The following is a 17465-nucleotide window of genomic DNA, read 5'->3' as shown; positions in this document are numbered from 1 at the left end:
TTCATGTTTGGTTTGGTGCGTATGTTCGATGAAGATGGCAGAGGTATGTGTCCTTTTTGCTGCAATTTGAACTATTGTATTTGTTGTATTTTGACATTCGTATTGCCATCAAAATATGTCTCACGTCTTACATAAAAACTATAATAAAAAAATAAATAATAATTAATTTTTTTTATAGTTGAAAAATGAAATACTCTTCATTTTGTTTTCCGCTAGTTAGAAATATGTGTGTAGTGGCGAAATCGACGCAGCCTCCCATATCAATTTTCGGTAAGATTCTTGGCTAAAAATCTTTTATTGAAATTATTCATAATTTATAGAATTGAGGGTTTCTGACTTTCTTCTACACAAAATGTACTTTTTAGGTATTGAAGGACGCTATGTTGGTGCGCTATACAGTGCCGCATTACAGATGAAACAAATGGAGCAAGTAGAAAAACATTTGAAAGCCTTACAAAAAGAACTGGTGAAGCCAAAGATAATAGATTTTATAGAATCCAGTATGATATCTGCAGCTGACAAAGCGAAGTTACTGAAAGGTGTTGGTGAAGAAGCAGGTCCTTTGTTCTTTTAAATTGTATATATAAACAAATCTATTATACTTATTCTAATTTACTTTAAACTTCACAGGTATGCCGCCTGCAGCTATTAATTTCTTAGTTATCGTCGCCGAGAATGGGCGTTTGAAATTGCTGAGACGAATGATAACTTTATTTTCTACGGTCATGGTGGCACATCGCAATGAAGCGCTATGTGAAGTGATTACTGCTAAGCCCCTAGACGATTCAACACGCAAAACTCTGATGGAAGCTTTGAAGAAATTTGTCAAGGGCAAGAATATTACACTAACGGAAAAAGTTGATTCTTCAATTGTTGGCGGCTTAATAGTCGGTATAGAAGACAAACACATTGACATGAGCATCTCAAGAAAGGTGCAAATGTATACAGATATTTTAAAACAGTCTGTTTAATATTTGAAATAAATGGTATTTATAAATTAATTAATCTATTTTAATACTCAATATTGGGCAAGTGGGTATGGCTAGTTGAGATTTAATACGAATTCTTCTCGCATTTTATGGGACATGGCCTGGATTTCTAAAGAAATGCTACAGCCCCATACTTGTAAAAATGTCTGGGTTTGTCTGGTGTGATCAGATTTGCATGATGACCCACCGCGCGGTCCTTTGGGGTCATCACGCATGGCGAGTTCTGTAATAAATTTGGGAGCTTCTCAGCGTGTATTCTGTAGTTAATTCTATCAGAACTTAAAGTTCCGGTCATCACTCTTTGAAAGCTTGAGGTTAAAACCCAAAGCTCTTCTTCGCCTTTGACGTTAGTGACGATTTTAACGCCACTTGCAAACTGTAGTGTCTCCCTATTGATGGCGATTTGATGGAAATTTCTCGTTGAGTATTCTGTTGCTGAATTCCAACACCATATTCCCGGAGGTTCCATCAAACCGAAGAACAAAATACCATCCTTATTCATGGCTTCAGCTGCTGATTGATTTGGTCTTTCTTCTGGAAATACCTGCAATTTATAGACTTTTTTTATAGTAAGTGTCTCTGAAGATACAAGCGTAAACTTATTTCGTAACTTCAATTTACACACTGACAAAAAATTTATTGATTTTTTGGAACTTACGCTAACAGAGTTTGGGTCAGCGTTTGGATCATTGATGAAGGAATCGTTCTGAAGCACACTGGTCCGCACGACATTTTCTTTTACCGACGCAAGCGCGTGGAAGTAGAGGAATCGGTATCCATCTGATAGACGAGGGGATAACGCGAAGCCAAATACTCCGTCCATCAAGTCAAAGGTCTCACCTGAAAGTACACATTAGTTTTTTGAAATATTCCTAAATCTCATTAGTACATTATGTTACCTATATGAATAAATAAATGTTGACTTTTGACTTGACTTTTCTCATTAAAGATTTACTATAAATATGAATAAAAATAATCAGTGGCGCTACAACCTGTTTAGGTCTGGGCCTCAGATTTCTGAATCATTTTTTATATCTAATAGGCAAGTAGGTGATCAGCGTCCAGTGCCGTTGACTTTTATGGGTCTAAGACATGTCGGGTTCCTCACGATGTTTTCCTTCACCGTTCGAGCGAATGTTAAATGCGGATATAGAAAAAAGTCCATTAGTACATAGCCGGAGATCGAACCTACGAGTTCAGGGATGAGTGTCGCACGCTGAAGCCAACATGGTCTAATAAATATGATGAAGAAAATATGGAAGTACTACATTACTCATATACGCCCGAGAATCTTTCAAATAATTTTATATATATTTATTTTTTATTTTTCAAGAATTACTCCGATAATATTCTTACAGGACTTTCAGAAGTTCCCAATTTCTGTTACTTCTTTAGCGGTCGAATTAACTTCAGCAATGGAATTTGTAGTCAGATCTTAAGTAGTATAAAAGAGTTAAGGAATGCTATTCTTATGTTCAACTGTATTACCGTCAATACTGAACGATCCATGCGATGGATAGGGGAAAAAGTGACGATGTGATACTCTCCACGATCTGTCTCTGTCAACATCAACGACCAGAATTCCGAAGCCAGACACGTCGGCCACGTACACAAATGTGCCAGAACAGTCATTTGGCCCGTGCCCCTTTATGTCCACAACCTGAAAGTGAGATATAGGTTTTACACTAAGTCTTCTACTTTTGTTTAATACCTCTGAAAAGATGACTACATTCTTACTGATCATTCTTCTAGCATTTGTTTTGTATATTATCTAATATATATGTAATAATTTTTTAGGTGCATTTAGTTTACACGACTTTTAAATGCAACTTTACACAAAAAAAGTCTTGACACGTAATGTAAATTTGATAAATTCGTCAGTCAATGCAGTTTTATATATAAACTATTATTCTACGTTTTCCAATACTGAATGAATAAATATGGGAAGATTAACATAAGAAGTTATGTATTATTGTAAATTATAATTATATGTGCGTGGTCACGGTACCGACCGACGAAACGTCGGTTAAATTTAAAATTATGTTTTAATAATTATAAGTTTACAATATATATATATATGGAAAGATTATTAGAATTTAGAAGGAAGTAAAAATATATCTTGCTTATATCAGGCATAGGACCTTTAATAACTTACTTTGTATGGTAAATACAAAAAGATATCATTGTATTATTTAATTCATATCCAACAACCTCTGCTATAACACTCAAAGAATATTTTTTTTACTTAGCCATAATGCAAAGTCAATCTACTTAATAGTACAACTAATCATTGAAATGCCTAATGTAAACCCAAACGTTAAGATCGGTACTTACAGGTGTTATGAAGAGTGATGAAGCAACATAACTTGACGCATTGACACGATGACGATATATCAGCTGGTCATTATGAAGGTTGAATGCAAGGAGTTGAGGCTGACAAACCTGCGCCTCTCCTATCTTCCCTGAGTCCATCACCCAAAGTCGCTGGCATTTGTCTATCTATAAAGACAGTATTTATATGTTAAGTGATTTAAAAACTTAGAAATCCTTTACAATCTTTATGTATATATGTCTCGGAAGTATGTTCCTAAACGTGCGATTTTTTTTGAGGAAAGTAAGGGTACGTAGACACATTTCTCTAGATGATGGCACTGGATAAGGCTTCAAAGGAAAATTAAACAAGCAACCACAAAATACAAAAATAAAAATAACTAAATATAAATTGAAACTTTATATGTACCTTCAATATAAATATATATATATATATACCCTAGAAATAACACAGTAACGGTAAGTTGGAAGATTGTTGTAATATATATATGATATACAAGAAATATACAATATCTTCATCAATGTTAGTAAGTTGTATGAGCGATATAGCCCATTCAATGGACCAATAAAAGTAGCAGAGTAATGTTCAGGGTAAAAAGGCAGATTTATCTTACGTTTAGGTTGGCTTTTATCGCGCTTAACGTGGTTTACTTGGTTCATAAAATAAATATGCTAATCACAAGTATAACCGGTATTATCCATAGACAATGTAATCTTTGGTATTTAGCTAAGGTAGTATCAGCCTGTCTAGGAAGGAATAAAAAACTTTCAAACTACTTTCAAAGCTATAAACAGACAAGGTCGAATTTTTAAAAATAGAATGTCTTGATTTTTTAATTAAAAATTCAGCCTACGCAAAAACTTATCAGAAAAAATGAAAAACCAATTAGGCGAGAAAATGTAGGTTATCTTAAACGACTCTACGCTTAACAGTCGTGAGCAACGGTTATTGCCCTAACTAAATATAAATTGTTATGTATTTTTGTTAATCTTAATTACGCCAATGAATGCATGGAGTTTAAATAATTAGCCCACTATTTTTTAGTTATTTAATTTTTACATCGACGAAATAATTCCCGACGATAATTATTTCAGTTTGAAAGATATGTGAGTAATTCTGTTACTCAACGGATTTTCATAATTATGAATTAACACGACATAATTTTCGTCACTATATTATTTATGACTATCATGTGTCAGGTTAATGTAGTTTTTTTTACACAGAGGGCAAATAGGCAGGCCAACCTGATGTTAAGTGATACCGGCCATGGACTTAAATGCGTTTCCAGCCTTTGAATAGGTACGCTCTGCTTTAATCGGTTTGGAAACACTTCATTTACCCACTGAAGTATTGGTTAAGAAAGCTGGTTCCACACAATGGTGGTGGCAAAACTACCTTAACAATAGTTCAGTTCATACGGATAGTAGATCATAGATTCCATTCCCGTTTCCATGGCAACGTTATTGCGTAATATGAGTATAAATCCACTTACAGCGACACGAAAAACAGAAGTCATTCCATCACAGTTCAGGCCCTGATTGTCATGCCAGGAGTAGTCGGGATAAGCACGAATACGGCTATCATCATCTACAGTTCCTAGCGTCATTGGACGTCCCATATCAAACCGAGGTATGGTTATGAATATCCTGGATTTTTCTGGACCTACAAATATCGTATTTATTTATTTTATTTTTATTTTTACATTTAGGTACAGAAACTGAAAACAGATTGATTAGATACATATAGTTATTACACACTAAACAACATTTGAAAATCTGTAACCCAATTACATCTGTACACGGCATTTTACACTAAACATCAACCACACAACATACACATATTAAACTTAATAACAAAAAATAGTATATATTAATAAATTAAAATAAGTAATTAAGGTTGCAACTTTTCACCGTGACTACCATAAACCATGACTTAATAAGTAACACATTACGCTTATCTTTGGTCTTTTTAAGCTTTAGAACATAAATATACTATATCACCAAAAATTATTATTGTTTCTCCAGGAATCGAACCAAAGGTAACTGAGATCAATATATATTAATAAATAAAAATCCCAAGCCAACGATCGATTATTAAATAAAAACTAACCTTTCTTATGCTGAACGTCAACGTCTAACGGGACGGAGTTTCCTTTTATATAATACTGTCTTTCCATAGCAATCTGCTGCACAGCTTCACTGGGAAATACAAAGTCCAATTCCGCCCATTGTCTTACTATCCTAAGACCTGTCTTGGCACCAAGACCTGGCCAGCAACAGGCCAAGCAGTATGACAGGAGGAAGAAACGCTCAACGCCGTAACCCATTTCAGCCTTATAAATGTCTAGAAGGTGGGGATCTGAAGAAGAAGTAAGGATTTAAAACTCTATGTTGATTCGTTTTAATTAATCTTATATGTAATTCTGATTGTGCTACGCCAAAATGAGCGTAATATAACTATTTAACTATTTATATTATTAAATAAAAAAGTGCCAAAAAAGGTACACAGACATCTGGAATTAAATAAGGTGATAGGAATAAAAAATAAATCAGTGGCGCTACATGTTTCATGATCATTTTTAAATCTAATAGGCAAGTACATGATCAGCCTCCAGTGCCTTATACACATCGTCGACTTTTTGGGTCTAAGATGCTTAGCGAAGGGCTTCCTCACGATGTTTTCCTTCACCGTTCGAGCAAATGTCAAATGCGCACATAGATAGAAAGTCAATGGAGTTTTTTGCACACCCGGGGATCGATCATCGAACCAACGACCTCAGGTATGAGAGTCGCACGCTGAAGCCAACACTGCTCTTTTGGTAATAGGAATATACATGTACATATGTAAACTATCCGAAATAAAAGGCTTTTGTTATTTTATAATTATTGTGTATTAATTTTTATCTGTCAAGTTCATCGTGACCTTTTAATGTTTAAATGTTGCGTTCATGTTATTAATTTACTTGTCATTTGACTGTCGCGATATTTTCGCTAATTGTTAAAATAACGTAGATACTTCTTCCGCATTTGTAACAGATAATGGTATTTATAGAAAATTATTATAAGGAGAACTGGCTGTCAACTTGAGAGAAATTATTGTTATGTTTATAACTTTGCGAAAATAAGTAGAAACTGATTAATATTACAAGACTCTTAGCCCCATATTAAAGAAAGAAAGGCAACATAATATATAACATAAAGTAGTTCATGACAGAGAAGGTTAATTTTTTCCAAAAGGGTTTCTGGTGTAGTAATCACTGTTAATTAAATAATGTATTTTCTAGTTAAAATTTAGCTGCAATGCTGTAAATGAATAAATTATAAACCTTTTCATACGTAGATATAATATAGAAAATATAGAATACTGTTTTTGGATAACATTTTTACTTAAAAATTTCATTTTCTCGACTTTTCATGCTTTTTTTACTAAATAAAACATGAAAAATACTTTACCATATTGACTCAAAAGCTGACCGCACATCCTGTTTTGGTATCTCCGAGACATTTTACACTAATTGAGCACAAAGTTCACAAATCTTAATACACCATTTATTTAAATACTTCACGCCAAATTAACAGAAAACACCTGCGCTCAGAATAAAGATAAAATGTAAAATCACTGACTTTTATACACTAAGGGAACATTCTTACGCTGGCATTATTTTTATAACACTCGTAGAATTAGTCCATTACCATTTATAATCTCCAACAAATACGGATTTAGGTAAAGAATTCTGGTATTATTTTAATAAAAACTATAATAATTATTAAATCAAGCATCTGTTTCAACCATGCATGGTCCTGATCTGCGGTTAATACGTCTACGTTTTTTAGGATAACGGTTCACACTTAACCGGTTAATACCAGTTTAAACGATCACTGGCCATTATAAAATATTAAATAATAATAAGAATGCAAAGCTTTATAGCTACCCGTTACAGCAAGGGCCATTTTTAAAGTTGATAGGCCCTGATAGCGTCAAAAACGGTCATTTAAGAAAGTAAAACAGTGAACTTGAATCAAAATAAGTACTATATGTATATTGCAGTATATTAAGTATCAAAGTATTAGCCCTGGTATTCTGTAACTAAAAGGTATAGAAATTTAGACATAAATATAATTTCGACGTCGTTATTAATATATAATAAACCGATTATTTGCAAAGAAAGTGGTAAATTCAGGTAGATTAATTATTAAAAAAACAACACACCAGCCGTATTAAAATAGGCATGAATGTCAAAGTAATTATCCTAATGTAAAATAAATAAGTAATATTAAGATTTAGATAGATTTATCGGAACTGCACGCAAAAATGTAGGGATCTGTACTCCTAATATTGGAAGTTAACGAGTAGGTATCAGGCCTGATACTTTAAAACCTATAATACACAATAACACGTCTTAATTTGTATAAAACCTAAAAATGTTAAGCTTACTTGAATCAGTTGTAAAATCTTTTAACTCACTGGTCACACGTAAAAATATATTGTCAAGGACACCACTTCATACATCAAATTGCAGACAATAGCGATAAGTCGACAATGCATTATCTTAGCAGTTCAAAGACTCCAATTGCAACATTTTTTGTTTTAACTTTTGACATATTTCAGTTTGAAATTTGTCAAACACCTTAATAAGGCAGGTAAAATCTAACGGCGTTTTTACTCAAAGTTAAATCCAAATTTCGTATGAAAAACATATTTATATGTATATTAATTTGTATATTCCGACACATAATATACTTATTTCATTACCAAATGTTACGCAGCAAGCAACAAAAATTATACCGTTCTAACTTCTTGTACCGAATTTAAATTTCGAATTACGAACACAAGTCTGCTATCTATCGGTATCACTTATCAACGAAATGAATTCTTATACTGAAAAGTCAGCGTAGCAGGAAAACTTCAATTACTAATATAATGGCTATTGCAAAACAAAACATTGCTTTTCTCAATAACCACAGATGTCGTGACTACGTATTATCTTGTATTTAATAGCTTGAATAATTGGTAGGAATGCATCGATTGTTTGCTCATCTTAATCTCTATGTTAGGGTTGCCAGATCTAGCTGGTGTATAACTGTACTTTATGAACGCGATTAAGGTGAGTTTATATATATTAAATTATTTTTAAATATGATAACGAGGAGTTTTAATAACATATATTATTATTATTACAAATAAATATTTTATCATTTAGTAAATAAGCATACAATGAATAAAATTTTCAGCAACAATTCGACCACAAATACTACAAAAGGAATTGTGAAACCTAGTCGTACGCATGTACGTTTTGTGGAGGTTTTCGGGGTCCCTTTGGAATGTTACAATAGTTCATAAAGGTAGGTAGGATCTACGCGATCCCATGGGCTTTAAACGTCATATCACTGCATAGGCAAGGCACCGTATCGGATACAGTCTAGAGTGCAATTTTTTTGAAGTGAATCGTAAAAAAATTAGTAGTCACTAATGAATCAATAAATTACTCCATATAAGGAAATTGTATTCTTTTTTACAACAAACTATAAAGCGAAATTAGAGAATTATCACTGAATAAATTCAAAACTCCTTAAACGTAAATTACTCAATAAAGCTATTTATAAATTTGATGATTATTTTTAATACGATTCTTATGCTTGGGATTCATCTTGCCTGCTTTACGCTCTTGACTTTCTAACTGGTAATAATTGTAAATATAGAATCAATTAAACATCCTTTCTTTTGATGTTCATAATGTAATTAGTTGCCTATATATTAAGATTGAGTTTGATCGCTTGAGTGTGATTGGTCTAGAGACGCGGTCGACACAACGCGACATTTTAATCGCCGGTTCTTTTTTTAAATTCTATAATGTAAAACGATAGTACGTACGTAATCAGCAATCTGTAGTCACCTATTAAACGTGCAAATTTTTAAGCTAAGAGTCTAGCAATAAGAAACTTGCCGATAAATTCCTTAGTTATAAAAAAATGTATCTGGTAACCCTTTATGCGGACGTAAGATTAGCTTACCGCATTATTACCATCGTGACTTTGAACTTGCCATGCTCATTATCATTGTTATTACGGGATGTTTTCAAGACGTTTCATCTGTGTATGACAAGTAAATTAGGTTTTTATATTTTGTATTTGAAAAACAGATTTTTTGTTTCGTTGCGGTTTATATTAAATGGGTTTTATAGAACTTTTTGAACGGAAATAAGCGGAACGTTTTTGCATTACTTACATAGCTCGATGTTTCGTGTTTATTGGCGAAGTACTATTGCTACGATTATAAAATATGTAAGTACAAAAAAGTCTTAAAAATTTAAATGAATTCAATCACAAAAGTATTTAATAAAATTATTATTTGTTTCTCTTGATAAGTCTTATATTACCATCTATTTAACTATAGTAAAATTATGTATATAGGATAATATGGATATAATATAATGATTATAATATTATGTTCTTAAACGGCTTATTAAAGTTTTACCTTTAGTTTTTATATTGCATTTTATTTCTGGTGTTTGCCTATGCCTGGTATTTATATACTATATCTGGTGTATGCCATCGTTTGTATGTGTTTTACATTAGTATTTTTTTAAATTGTACAATTGATTGTAAAATGTAATTTACAATCAACAGTTCGTGAACAAACTCGTTTTTATTATCGCCGGATATTTAGTTTAACGTCTAATTTATTACCTATAAAATTGGTTAATTTTCTACTGTTTTTTGTGCAAAACCAAATTGTTTCATTGTAAATCTAATGTTTGTAACTAAACTCCTCCGAAATGGTTCTATTAGATTTTTGTGAAATTTTGTGAGTTAGTTAGGTCTGCAAATCCAACAACATCTATTTTCCATCTCCCTAAATGTTAACGGTGGTCCAACCCTTAATTTTTTATTTTGTATGACAGCCCTTAATGTTATCTACGATCAACCCCTATTTATTAAACTAAAAAAGCTTTTACTAGAAATAAGTTCATGTCAAAATGTTTGCCGGGTTGGTATGGTAAGGTATGCTTTAAAATATAATATAGGTAAATATAAGAAATCAATACCGTGAAGCAAGATTTAAAAAAAAAAAAAAGAAAGGCTGACTGAGTCGATGTTGCGGGAATTAATAATTAGACCTTAGCTAGTTACTTTTCATGGTACCATGACCAATATTGACTTTCATTTATTTTCACCGCTATTTCCATCAATAGCTTTCTATGGAGTTGATTTGTGTTTTTTGCTTCATTGATAAGTATAATAGAACCCAGACAGCATTAATACTCAATTTATGTTCGCCGTAATGTTGTAATTTAGTTGTAATTAATAGATATTATAACATATTAATCCAAGGTTTAAATTATTGATTTCTACTAGGATAAAACAATTATTAGAAAAATTAGGGATTGATGATCATAGTATGAATGATTTGTTAACTCATCATTCTTCTGAGTTAGTTCTTCAGTTAATATGAAAATTCTGAGAATAACTTTTCATGTAAACGCTAAATGCTAGTGTAATACAAAAATTAACAATTTATGAACTTTTATATAAAAAAACATATTTGTTATATGTTCGATAACATCATCAATGTACTTTATGTATGTATCGTGATGGCTTACTTGGTTTGTGTTGATAGAAATTAGGTTGTTTTACAAATAGTCCTTCTAAAGCCAATTTCAAATAATTAGTATCAGTAAATTATTTTAGTTGTAAATTTATGGAGTATCAAGCAGTTGTCGTATTTAGATTATCAATAAGGCATCTTAAAATAGCCAATGTAAATTTGGAGGTTAAAATTTAACACAAGTTAATGAGGATCGGAATTTATCAATGTAGAAGATATACACATGTAATTTATTTAACTGGATTTTTCAATTTGCTAATCTTACAACAACTTGAGAACGGTATTACAGTTCCCGTTTACTGATTTAAACTAATTAAAAGTTAAGAAAATCTTTTTGAAGTTAACGCTTTTTTATATACGTGGCATTTACCAAATACTAACATTATATTATTCATAAAAAATTAAACTTAACTTAAACTGGTTTTGAATATGCCATTTAAATTGATTATGACCTATTTATGAATAGGTCATAAGCGAATTAAAATTAAATATGACATTTCACATTTAAAATGTGGCGTGAAATGTCAATTTTGATCTCAGTTAAAATTTAATTTTTAGTAAAATCTTTACCATTATAATTTATCCAATTAAATAACAAAAATCTTTTGCATCCGGTTGCAATATGTTTGTCTATACAATCGTGTTTATACTCCATTCAAAACTTCCATAAATGAAACGACCTCAGCCGTAAAAACGGAAAAAACATACCTTAATGTTATGTTTCACTATGACACTAAGATTTAATCGTTATTAAAACATAGTAACAAAACGAGTATCTCGTTCGGAAGACGACTCCGTACTGTTGTGAAATCAAAATGATTATTTCAAGCCCAATATATATGGCTTTATAATAATTATTAAATATTATCGCTGATTTGAAAGTGCATTATTATATAGCATTTGAACGTGAATATATTTTCAATAGACATAAAACGTATTCGACTATTGTTTTTGAATTAATTACTCACTGTGTGACAGTCATTTTTATTTTTGCTGAACTCGTCCTGAAATTAACTACTACATCGTTTGCATAAGAAAACGATTGTAGGTTTGGGAACTACTCCACATTAAATTTAATTTTACATAAATTACTAAGCGTGGTCGCAACTAAAAACTATAATTATTGCTTGCCAATCATTATAATTACACAACGTTTGTAAGAATATGCGATAAGTTTTACCAAATATTGCTTATATCTTTAACTAAATAGACATCGTAATGTATGTAAATTATTTTTAAGATTTTCAATGAAGATGGCATTGACCGTAGCCATATTGACTGATAACTGGTTGGGGAAATCCATATTGAATTAACATTAATGACATGTTTGGAGAAGGCAGTTATAGGAACAGATTCCATCATTTCATTGTCAAGTTTTTTTATTTAGTTTGAATTACCTTTTACCAAACGTTTTTTTTTAAATTTAATATTACTTATTTAATCTGATTTTATGTTTTACCGGGTAGATAACTTATATTTGCTACAAGTATTTAGAATATTAAATACTGAAATGCTAATTACAATTTTATTAATAGTGACATGATCGTGATTATAATAAATAAAAAAGAGGTGTGGACGGAAGTATAATTATTTCAGTCGTCTATAAATGTTAACGTATTCTACGGTAGTTTTTTAAACGTGGCGAAAAATCCAGGTAAGTCTAAATTTATTTGACTATTATTAACTTGATCTTCCCGTTCAAAATTTTTGATTGTATTCGCGAGAACCAAAGCCATTATTATTATTATTCCTATAACCAAGCCGGAGTGAAGTGTAAATATGTAATAAGAGTTAATTACGACCACAACACAAAACACACACTCCTTAAATGGACTTAGTACTTGACGTAACTTTAACTTAATGAAATACAACAAACCTTTCATTTATTGTTATATAAATACACACACGGAAGTTCTAAAAGCTTTCAAATATATATCTTAAAAAAAACAACTCGCTAATTAGCATTTTTAGGTCATATTTAAGTACTCATAAAGATATATTTAAATATACAATCACCTTCACGTGCATGTAACTTTCCATGAAAAATAAAAAATTAAGAACTCCTTGAAAAAAATGTACTTTAAACATATTTTTTTTGAATCCTTTCACTGATTTGTTATTTTTAAATATTATTCTAAAATTTAGCTTTTAATTTATGTATAGATTTTTTCCGCTTTTGCACATAAAAACCACGCAACAGTAACAACAAATACAAACCAATGGACTTGCACCAGCTGATGGTCAAAATAAAACAATAAACAATGAGCGGATGTAAAAATAAAACAATAATCTATTGAAGTAAATTACAACATTTTAATACTAAATGCGCGCTATTTCTACATTGTCTATCCTCTTATCTTGAAAAATGTTTTATGGTTTGACACTTTAGTGTCATATCACTGTTAATAATATTTTTATAACGTCCAAAAATCTCATACATAAACTCTTTCGTGTAATATAATTAATATATATTCCTATATATATATATATATATTTTATAGAATTTTTTTTCTTTTTTGTCATTGAGTTTAGTATAGTATGTGTGGTTGATATTTAGTGTAAAATGCTGTGTACAGATGTAATTGGGTTTGAGATTTTCAAATGTTGTTTAGTGTGTAATAACTATCTGTTTTCTGTTTCTGTACCTAAATGTAAAAATAAAAATAAAATAAATAAATATTTTTTTCTTATGGGCAACCTTAAGTGATCAGCCTTCGGTGCCCAACACACACCACCGATTTCACACACGTACCAGTACAAGGTGTCTTCAAGCAGAGGCTTTCCTAGTTTTCCCAGTTCTTTCTGCCTGTAAGGTAAGGGTTTGTTTGACAATATCACTAAGTTTAGGGCAGAAAAGTATTATCGCGCTATGCATGTATGTATATGCAGTAAGCCTACGACTGGGACTAACTTCGACAAACCGAGTCTACATCTTTAAAATACTCAAATAAAACAGTATTAACGGAATTAATTACAAGAACAGTCGTATATAACATAAACAGCAACTGTTTAAATTCATGATTTTATATTAATTATAGTTTTAACCAACAGATGGCATTATGCATGTTTAAAACGCAAAAGCAAAACTATACCAACGAAATGAATCATTTCATTTATTTTTATGTAGAATTCAAAAAAAAGTGCTTATTTGTATTATAACCCTTCTTCTCTTTGATCAAGAATAAGGTGAGGTATGTGATTTCATAGTAAGGTGGTTTTCGCACATAAAATTTTAAATAATGTATTAAATTATTTCATATATTGCCTCATTCCTATTCTCTTATATACTTATATACACTTAAATAGAACATTAAAATTTATAGCAGGTTGCACTTTAACTATTTTATTTCAAAAGTAGAATTTCAAGTTCTGACCACGAAGTTATTTGTTTCCGCATTAGTTTCAGTTTAAATTATTATCTATGAATTAAATATATATCTATATATGGTCATATATTGTCTGATAAGAATCAAACAATACATGACTGTGAATAGTAGACAATATACCGATATATCTTTATTATATTATCATATAATTATTAGCATTGCATGGTAAGAAGGGTTAAACTCTTAAAAATCCTGTAACTTAGACCAACCCTCAAACTCATAATTCATAATTATTGATGAGTTTCAAATAAACTGTATTTAGCGCGTTCAGAGGTTTAAAAAACTAACATACTCCGTTTTAAAATTATCTTTATCCCTAAAAGTGTGTGTGTGAAATAGATATATAGAATGAGAATACGAATATAAAATAAGTATAATGCCTGAGAATATACCAAAATTGCGTCTATAATTATCTTAAATTGTGTAGGTACTACAATTTTGTATTGTACCTACTACAAATTTTCTGTTGTAAAAGTTTGTTCGCTCGAACATAATATGTCATTTCTTAGACTAATTTAAAATTTCACTAATACAGCATCTGAAAACAAGTTAGAAAATTATTTACTTGGTTCCTATTATTTTAACTCCTACGAAAATTTCGATATATTTACAATACTTATATCAATATTTGCTAATATTTTTACATAGTTATATGAATTGGTCTCCGCAGCGACTCCCTTTAAGTTTAAAATATGAGCTAGAAATTAATAATCTCGTATAGTCTGTGAAATATATTGTTCTGTCAGTAAACCTTGTATTGTCCTTTCCTTCCTTGTTTTTAGTTTAATAATGTTTTCTTTTTGCTAGAACATGACGTATTAAAAACATTTTTATCCATGACATGTTTACACAAGGCCGTGAACCGACTAGTAAAGATAACTAAATAAAAACATTAAGGGTCTGTTTCACAATGTCCAGATAAGTTAAATGCTATTTATTTCTTATTTGTGAAGTGTTGGCCTAGTGGTTTCAACGTGCGACTCTGCGACTCTCATCCCTGAGGTCGTAGGTTCGATCCCCGGCTGTGCACCAATGGAATTATTTTCTATGTGCGCATTTAACATTTGCTCGAACGGTGAAGGAAAACATCGTGAGGAAGCCGACATGTCTTGTCACACGACGACGTGTGTCAGGCACTGGAGGCTGATCACCTACTTGCCTATAAGATTTAAAAAGGATCATGAAATAGATTCAGAAATCTGAGGCCGAGACCTAAAGAGGTTGTAGCGCGACTGATTTATTTTATTTATTTATTTATTACTTATTGGTAGGATAAACAATATTGTTGCGTTTCACGACTGTCAGATAGCGCTATTTGTCTTGAAACGCGAAGTTTAGAATTCGGAACTTTTATCTTCCGAATAATTTATGTGTTGTATAGCTATTTGGTACTTTATCCTTACATTGTGAAACAGGCCCTAAGTATAATAAAAGAGTTAATAAGATCTGTAAACTTAAATCAATGTTATATAATGTAAAGTCAATAGGAAAACAATGCATCTATATATACTATTTCATTAGGTAGCCAACAGCTTAGATAAAAATAAAAAGTTACAATGTATTATGAGGATAAAAATTACAGTCCATGGCTGACTGACAAATAACTTTCTATTTATTATCTATTGCCCCTATGCCAAAGCGCGTGGGGACAATACATTTTCCTGTTTGTAAATAAACAACCTAGATAAGGCTCAAACGAGAACCGGACAAAATCTAGGTAATCCCCTCATTATAAAGAATATTTGCTTAAATATCGGTCATTAGGTAAATATTAGTTGCGTCTTTAGATATACCCATATGATTTGCTTTTTTGAAATTTCCGATGAATTTCTAATCGGATCCAATTTTCCTAGTAGGTACCTATAGACCTATCATAGATGCAAATAACCTAATTTATTATACCTAGGTTGATGATTGAAAATGTTTAGAAAATGAAAAACGGCTTTATGTAGAAAGTTGGCAATAATTTTATGGTTTTAATCTCCGTTCCTCTCAACACTCTACTATCACATCCGATGGAACCACTGAAAAGCAGTCTCCAAACCATTCTCCCTTAGGGATCTCTTCTATAGCATTTTCCTACGTTTTTACCGTATACAGGGCTCGAATTCTATCGTTAGTTCTTGGGAATAAATGAAAAGTCGCTGGGTCAGGACTGTATGGCGGATTACTCATTATCTGGACACCTGCCATAGTCAAATATTCAACTGTCCATTTTGCGATGAACCATTGTCGTGGTGAAGGAGGATCCTACTTCGAGGGATCCGACGAACCACGGATTTATTGAGATTCTTTGTGCGGAAACGGACTCCCTACATATACTTCGAGGGCGCTGCTGTCGAATTTTTTTCAAGACAAAGCAAATAGCACCGTCTGTACAGTTTTTCACTTTTCACGTATTCATACATTTCCTATTTTTTAAATCGTAATGAAGAACTTTTTTATATGCGAAGGCATAATGTGCAATACCTGTTACTTAACTTTTAATAATTAATGATACATGATCTGACCTATTCTAAAAGATGTGATAAGATTATTATTCAACGTTCATTATATATAGATTATATTTCTCTCGTGTGTTTAATATTTTTTATTAATAACAAATAACACGAATACATCCATACTTACACCTAAATACCTTCCTCAAATTGAGGCTTTCCCTTTCTATTCAAGAACAAATGCGTGAAAAGGCAGTATCAAAATAAAAAAAATAACATCTTAGTACTTTTATTGTATAAAAATACAAAATATAGGAATGCTTGTTCGTAATTTATCAAATAGATTTTAAGAACGTTTTATAATGTACAATTAAAATTACAATTTCCTATGAAGCTGGAAGCAACTTAGATATTTGTAATCTTTGATTATAAAAGTTACATATGTATTTACAATGTCTCAGTTCGCCTGTCTACTCACTATTTTTACGTGTTTTGGTAACTTGGAACAATTAGGTACTATCAGCAAACTCATTAAAATGAAATTAATTATTCACTCTGGGATTTTTTTAGTTGTTAATGAAACACATATATTTCATAACCATAGCATATTAGAGCACATTTTGTAGCTGGGTTCGATAAAGATATGTCACTATAAAGTTTCAATAAAATTTCTAATGCATATGGTTATTTATAAATAAATAAATCTGTGAAATAT

General features: G+C 31.2%; 2 protein-coding genes across 5 annotated transcripts; one reads left to right on the top strand and one right to left on the bottom strand.

The window, feature by feature from the left end:
- Nucleotides 1–18: 18 nt before the first annotated feature.
- On the top strand, nt 19–971 carry LOC110993579 (ATP synthase subunit O, mitochondrial-like). The gene is made up of 3 exons (XM_022259908.2): nt 19–270; nt 366–557; nt 631–971. The coding sequence occupies exons 1-3, from the start codon at nt 186–188 to the stop codon at nt 969–971; spliced, it is 618 nt and encodes a 205-aa protein (XP_022115600.2). The 5' UTR covers nt 19–185.
- LOC110993576 (protein yellow) lies at nt 885–11742 on the bottom strand. Of its 4 annotated transcripts, XM_045630760.1 has the most exons (8): nt 8074–8211; nt 6774–6906; nt 5431–5679; nt 4814–4983; nt 3324–3488; nt 2478–2649; nt 1648–1829; nt 885–1533 (listed from the first exon to the last, which is right to left on the bottom strand). In XM_045630760.1, the coding sequence occupies exons 2-8, from the start codon at nt 6823–6825 to the stop codon at nt 1099–1101; spliced, it is 1425 nt and encodes a 474-aa protein (XP_045486716.1). In that variant the 5' UTR covers nt 6826–6906; nt 8074–8211; the 3' UTR covers nt 885–1098. The 4 variants fall into 4 exon arrangements, with proteins under 4 accessions (XP_045486716.1, XP_022115597.1, XP_045486717.1 ...); XM_022259905.2 differs by lacking the exons at nt 6774–6906; nt 8074–8211 and adding an exon at nt 11635–11742; XM_045630761.1 differs by lacking the exon at nt 6774–6906 and having other exon boundaries at nt 8074–8196.
- Between the last annotated feature and the right edge of the window lie 5723 nt (nt 11743–17465).

Source organism: Pieris rapae, chromosome 13, assembly GCF_905147795.1.
Source record: "Pieris rapae chromosome 13, ilPieRapa1.1, whole genome shotgun sequence".
In the NCBI taxonomy this organism is placed as follows: domain Eukaryota; kingdom Metazoa; phylum Arthropoda; class Insecta; order Lepidoptera; family Pieridae; genus Pieris; species Pieris rapae.
This window is presented reverse-complemented; position numbering and strand designations above follow the sequence as displayed.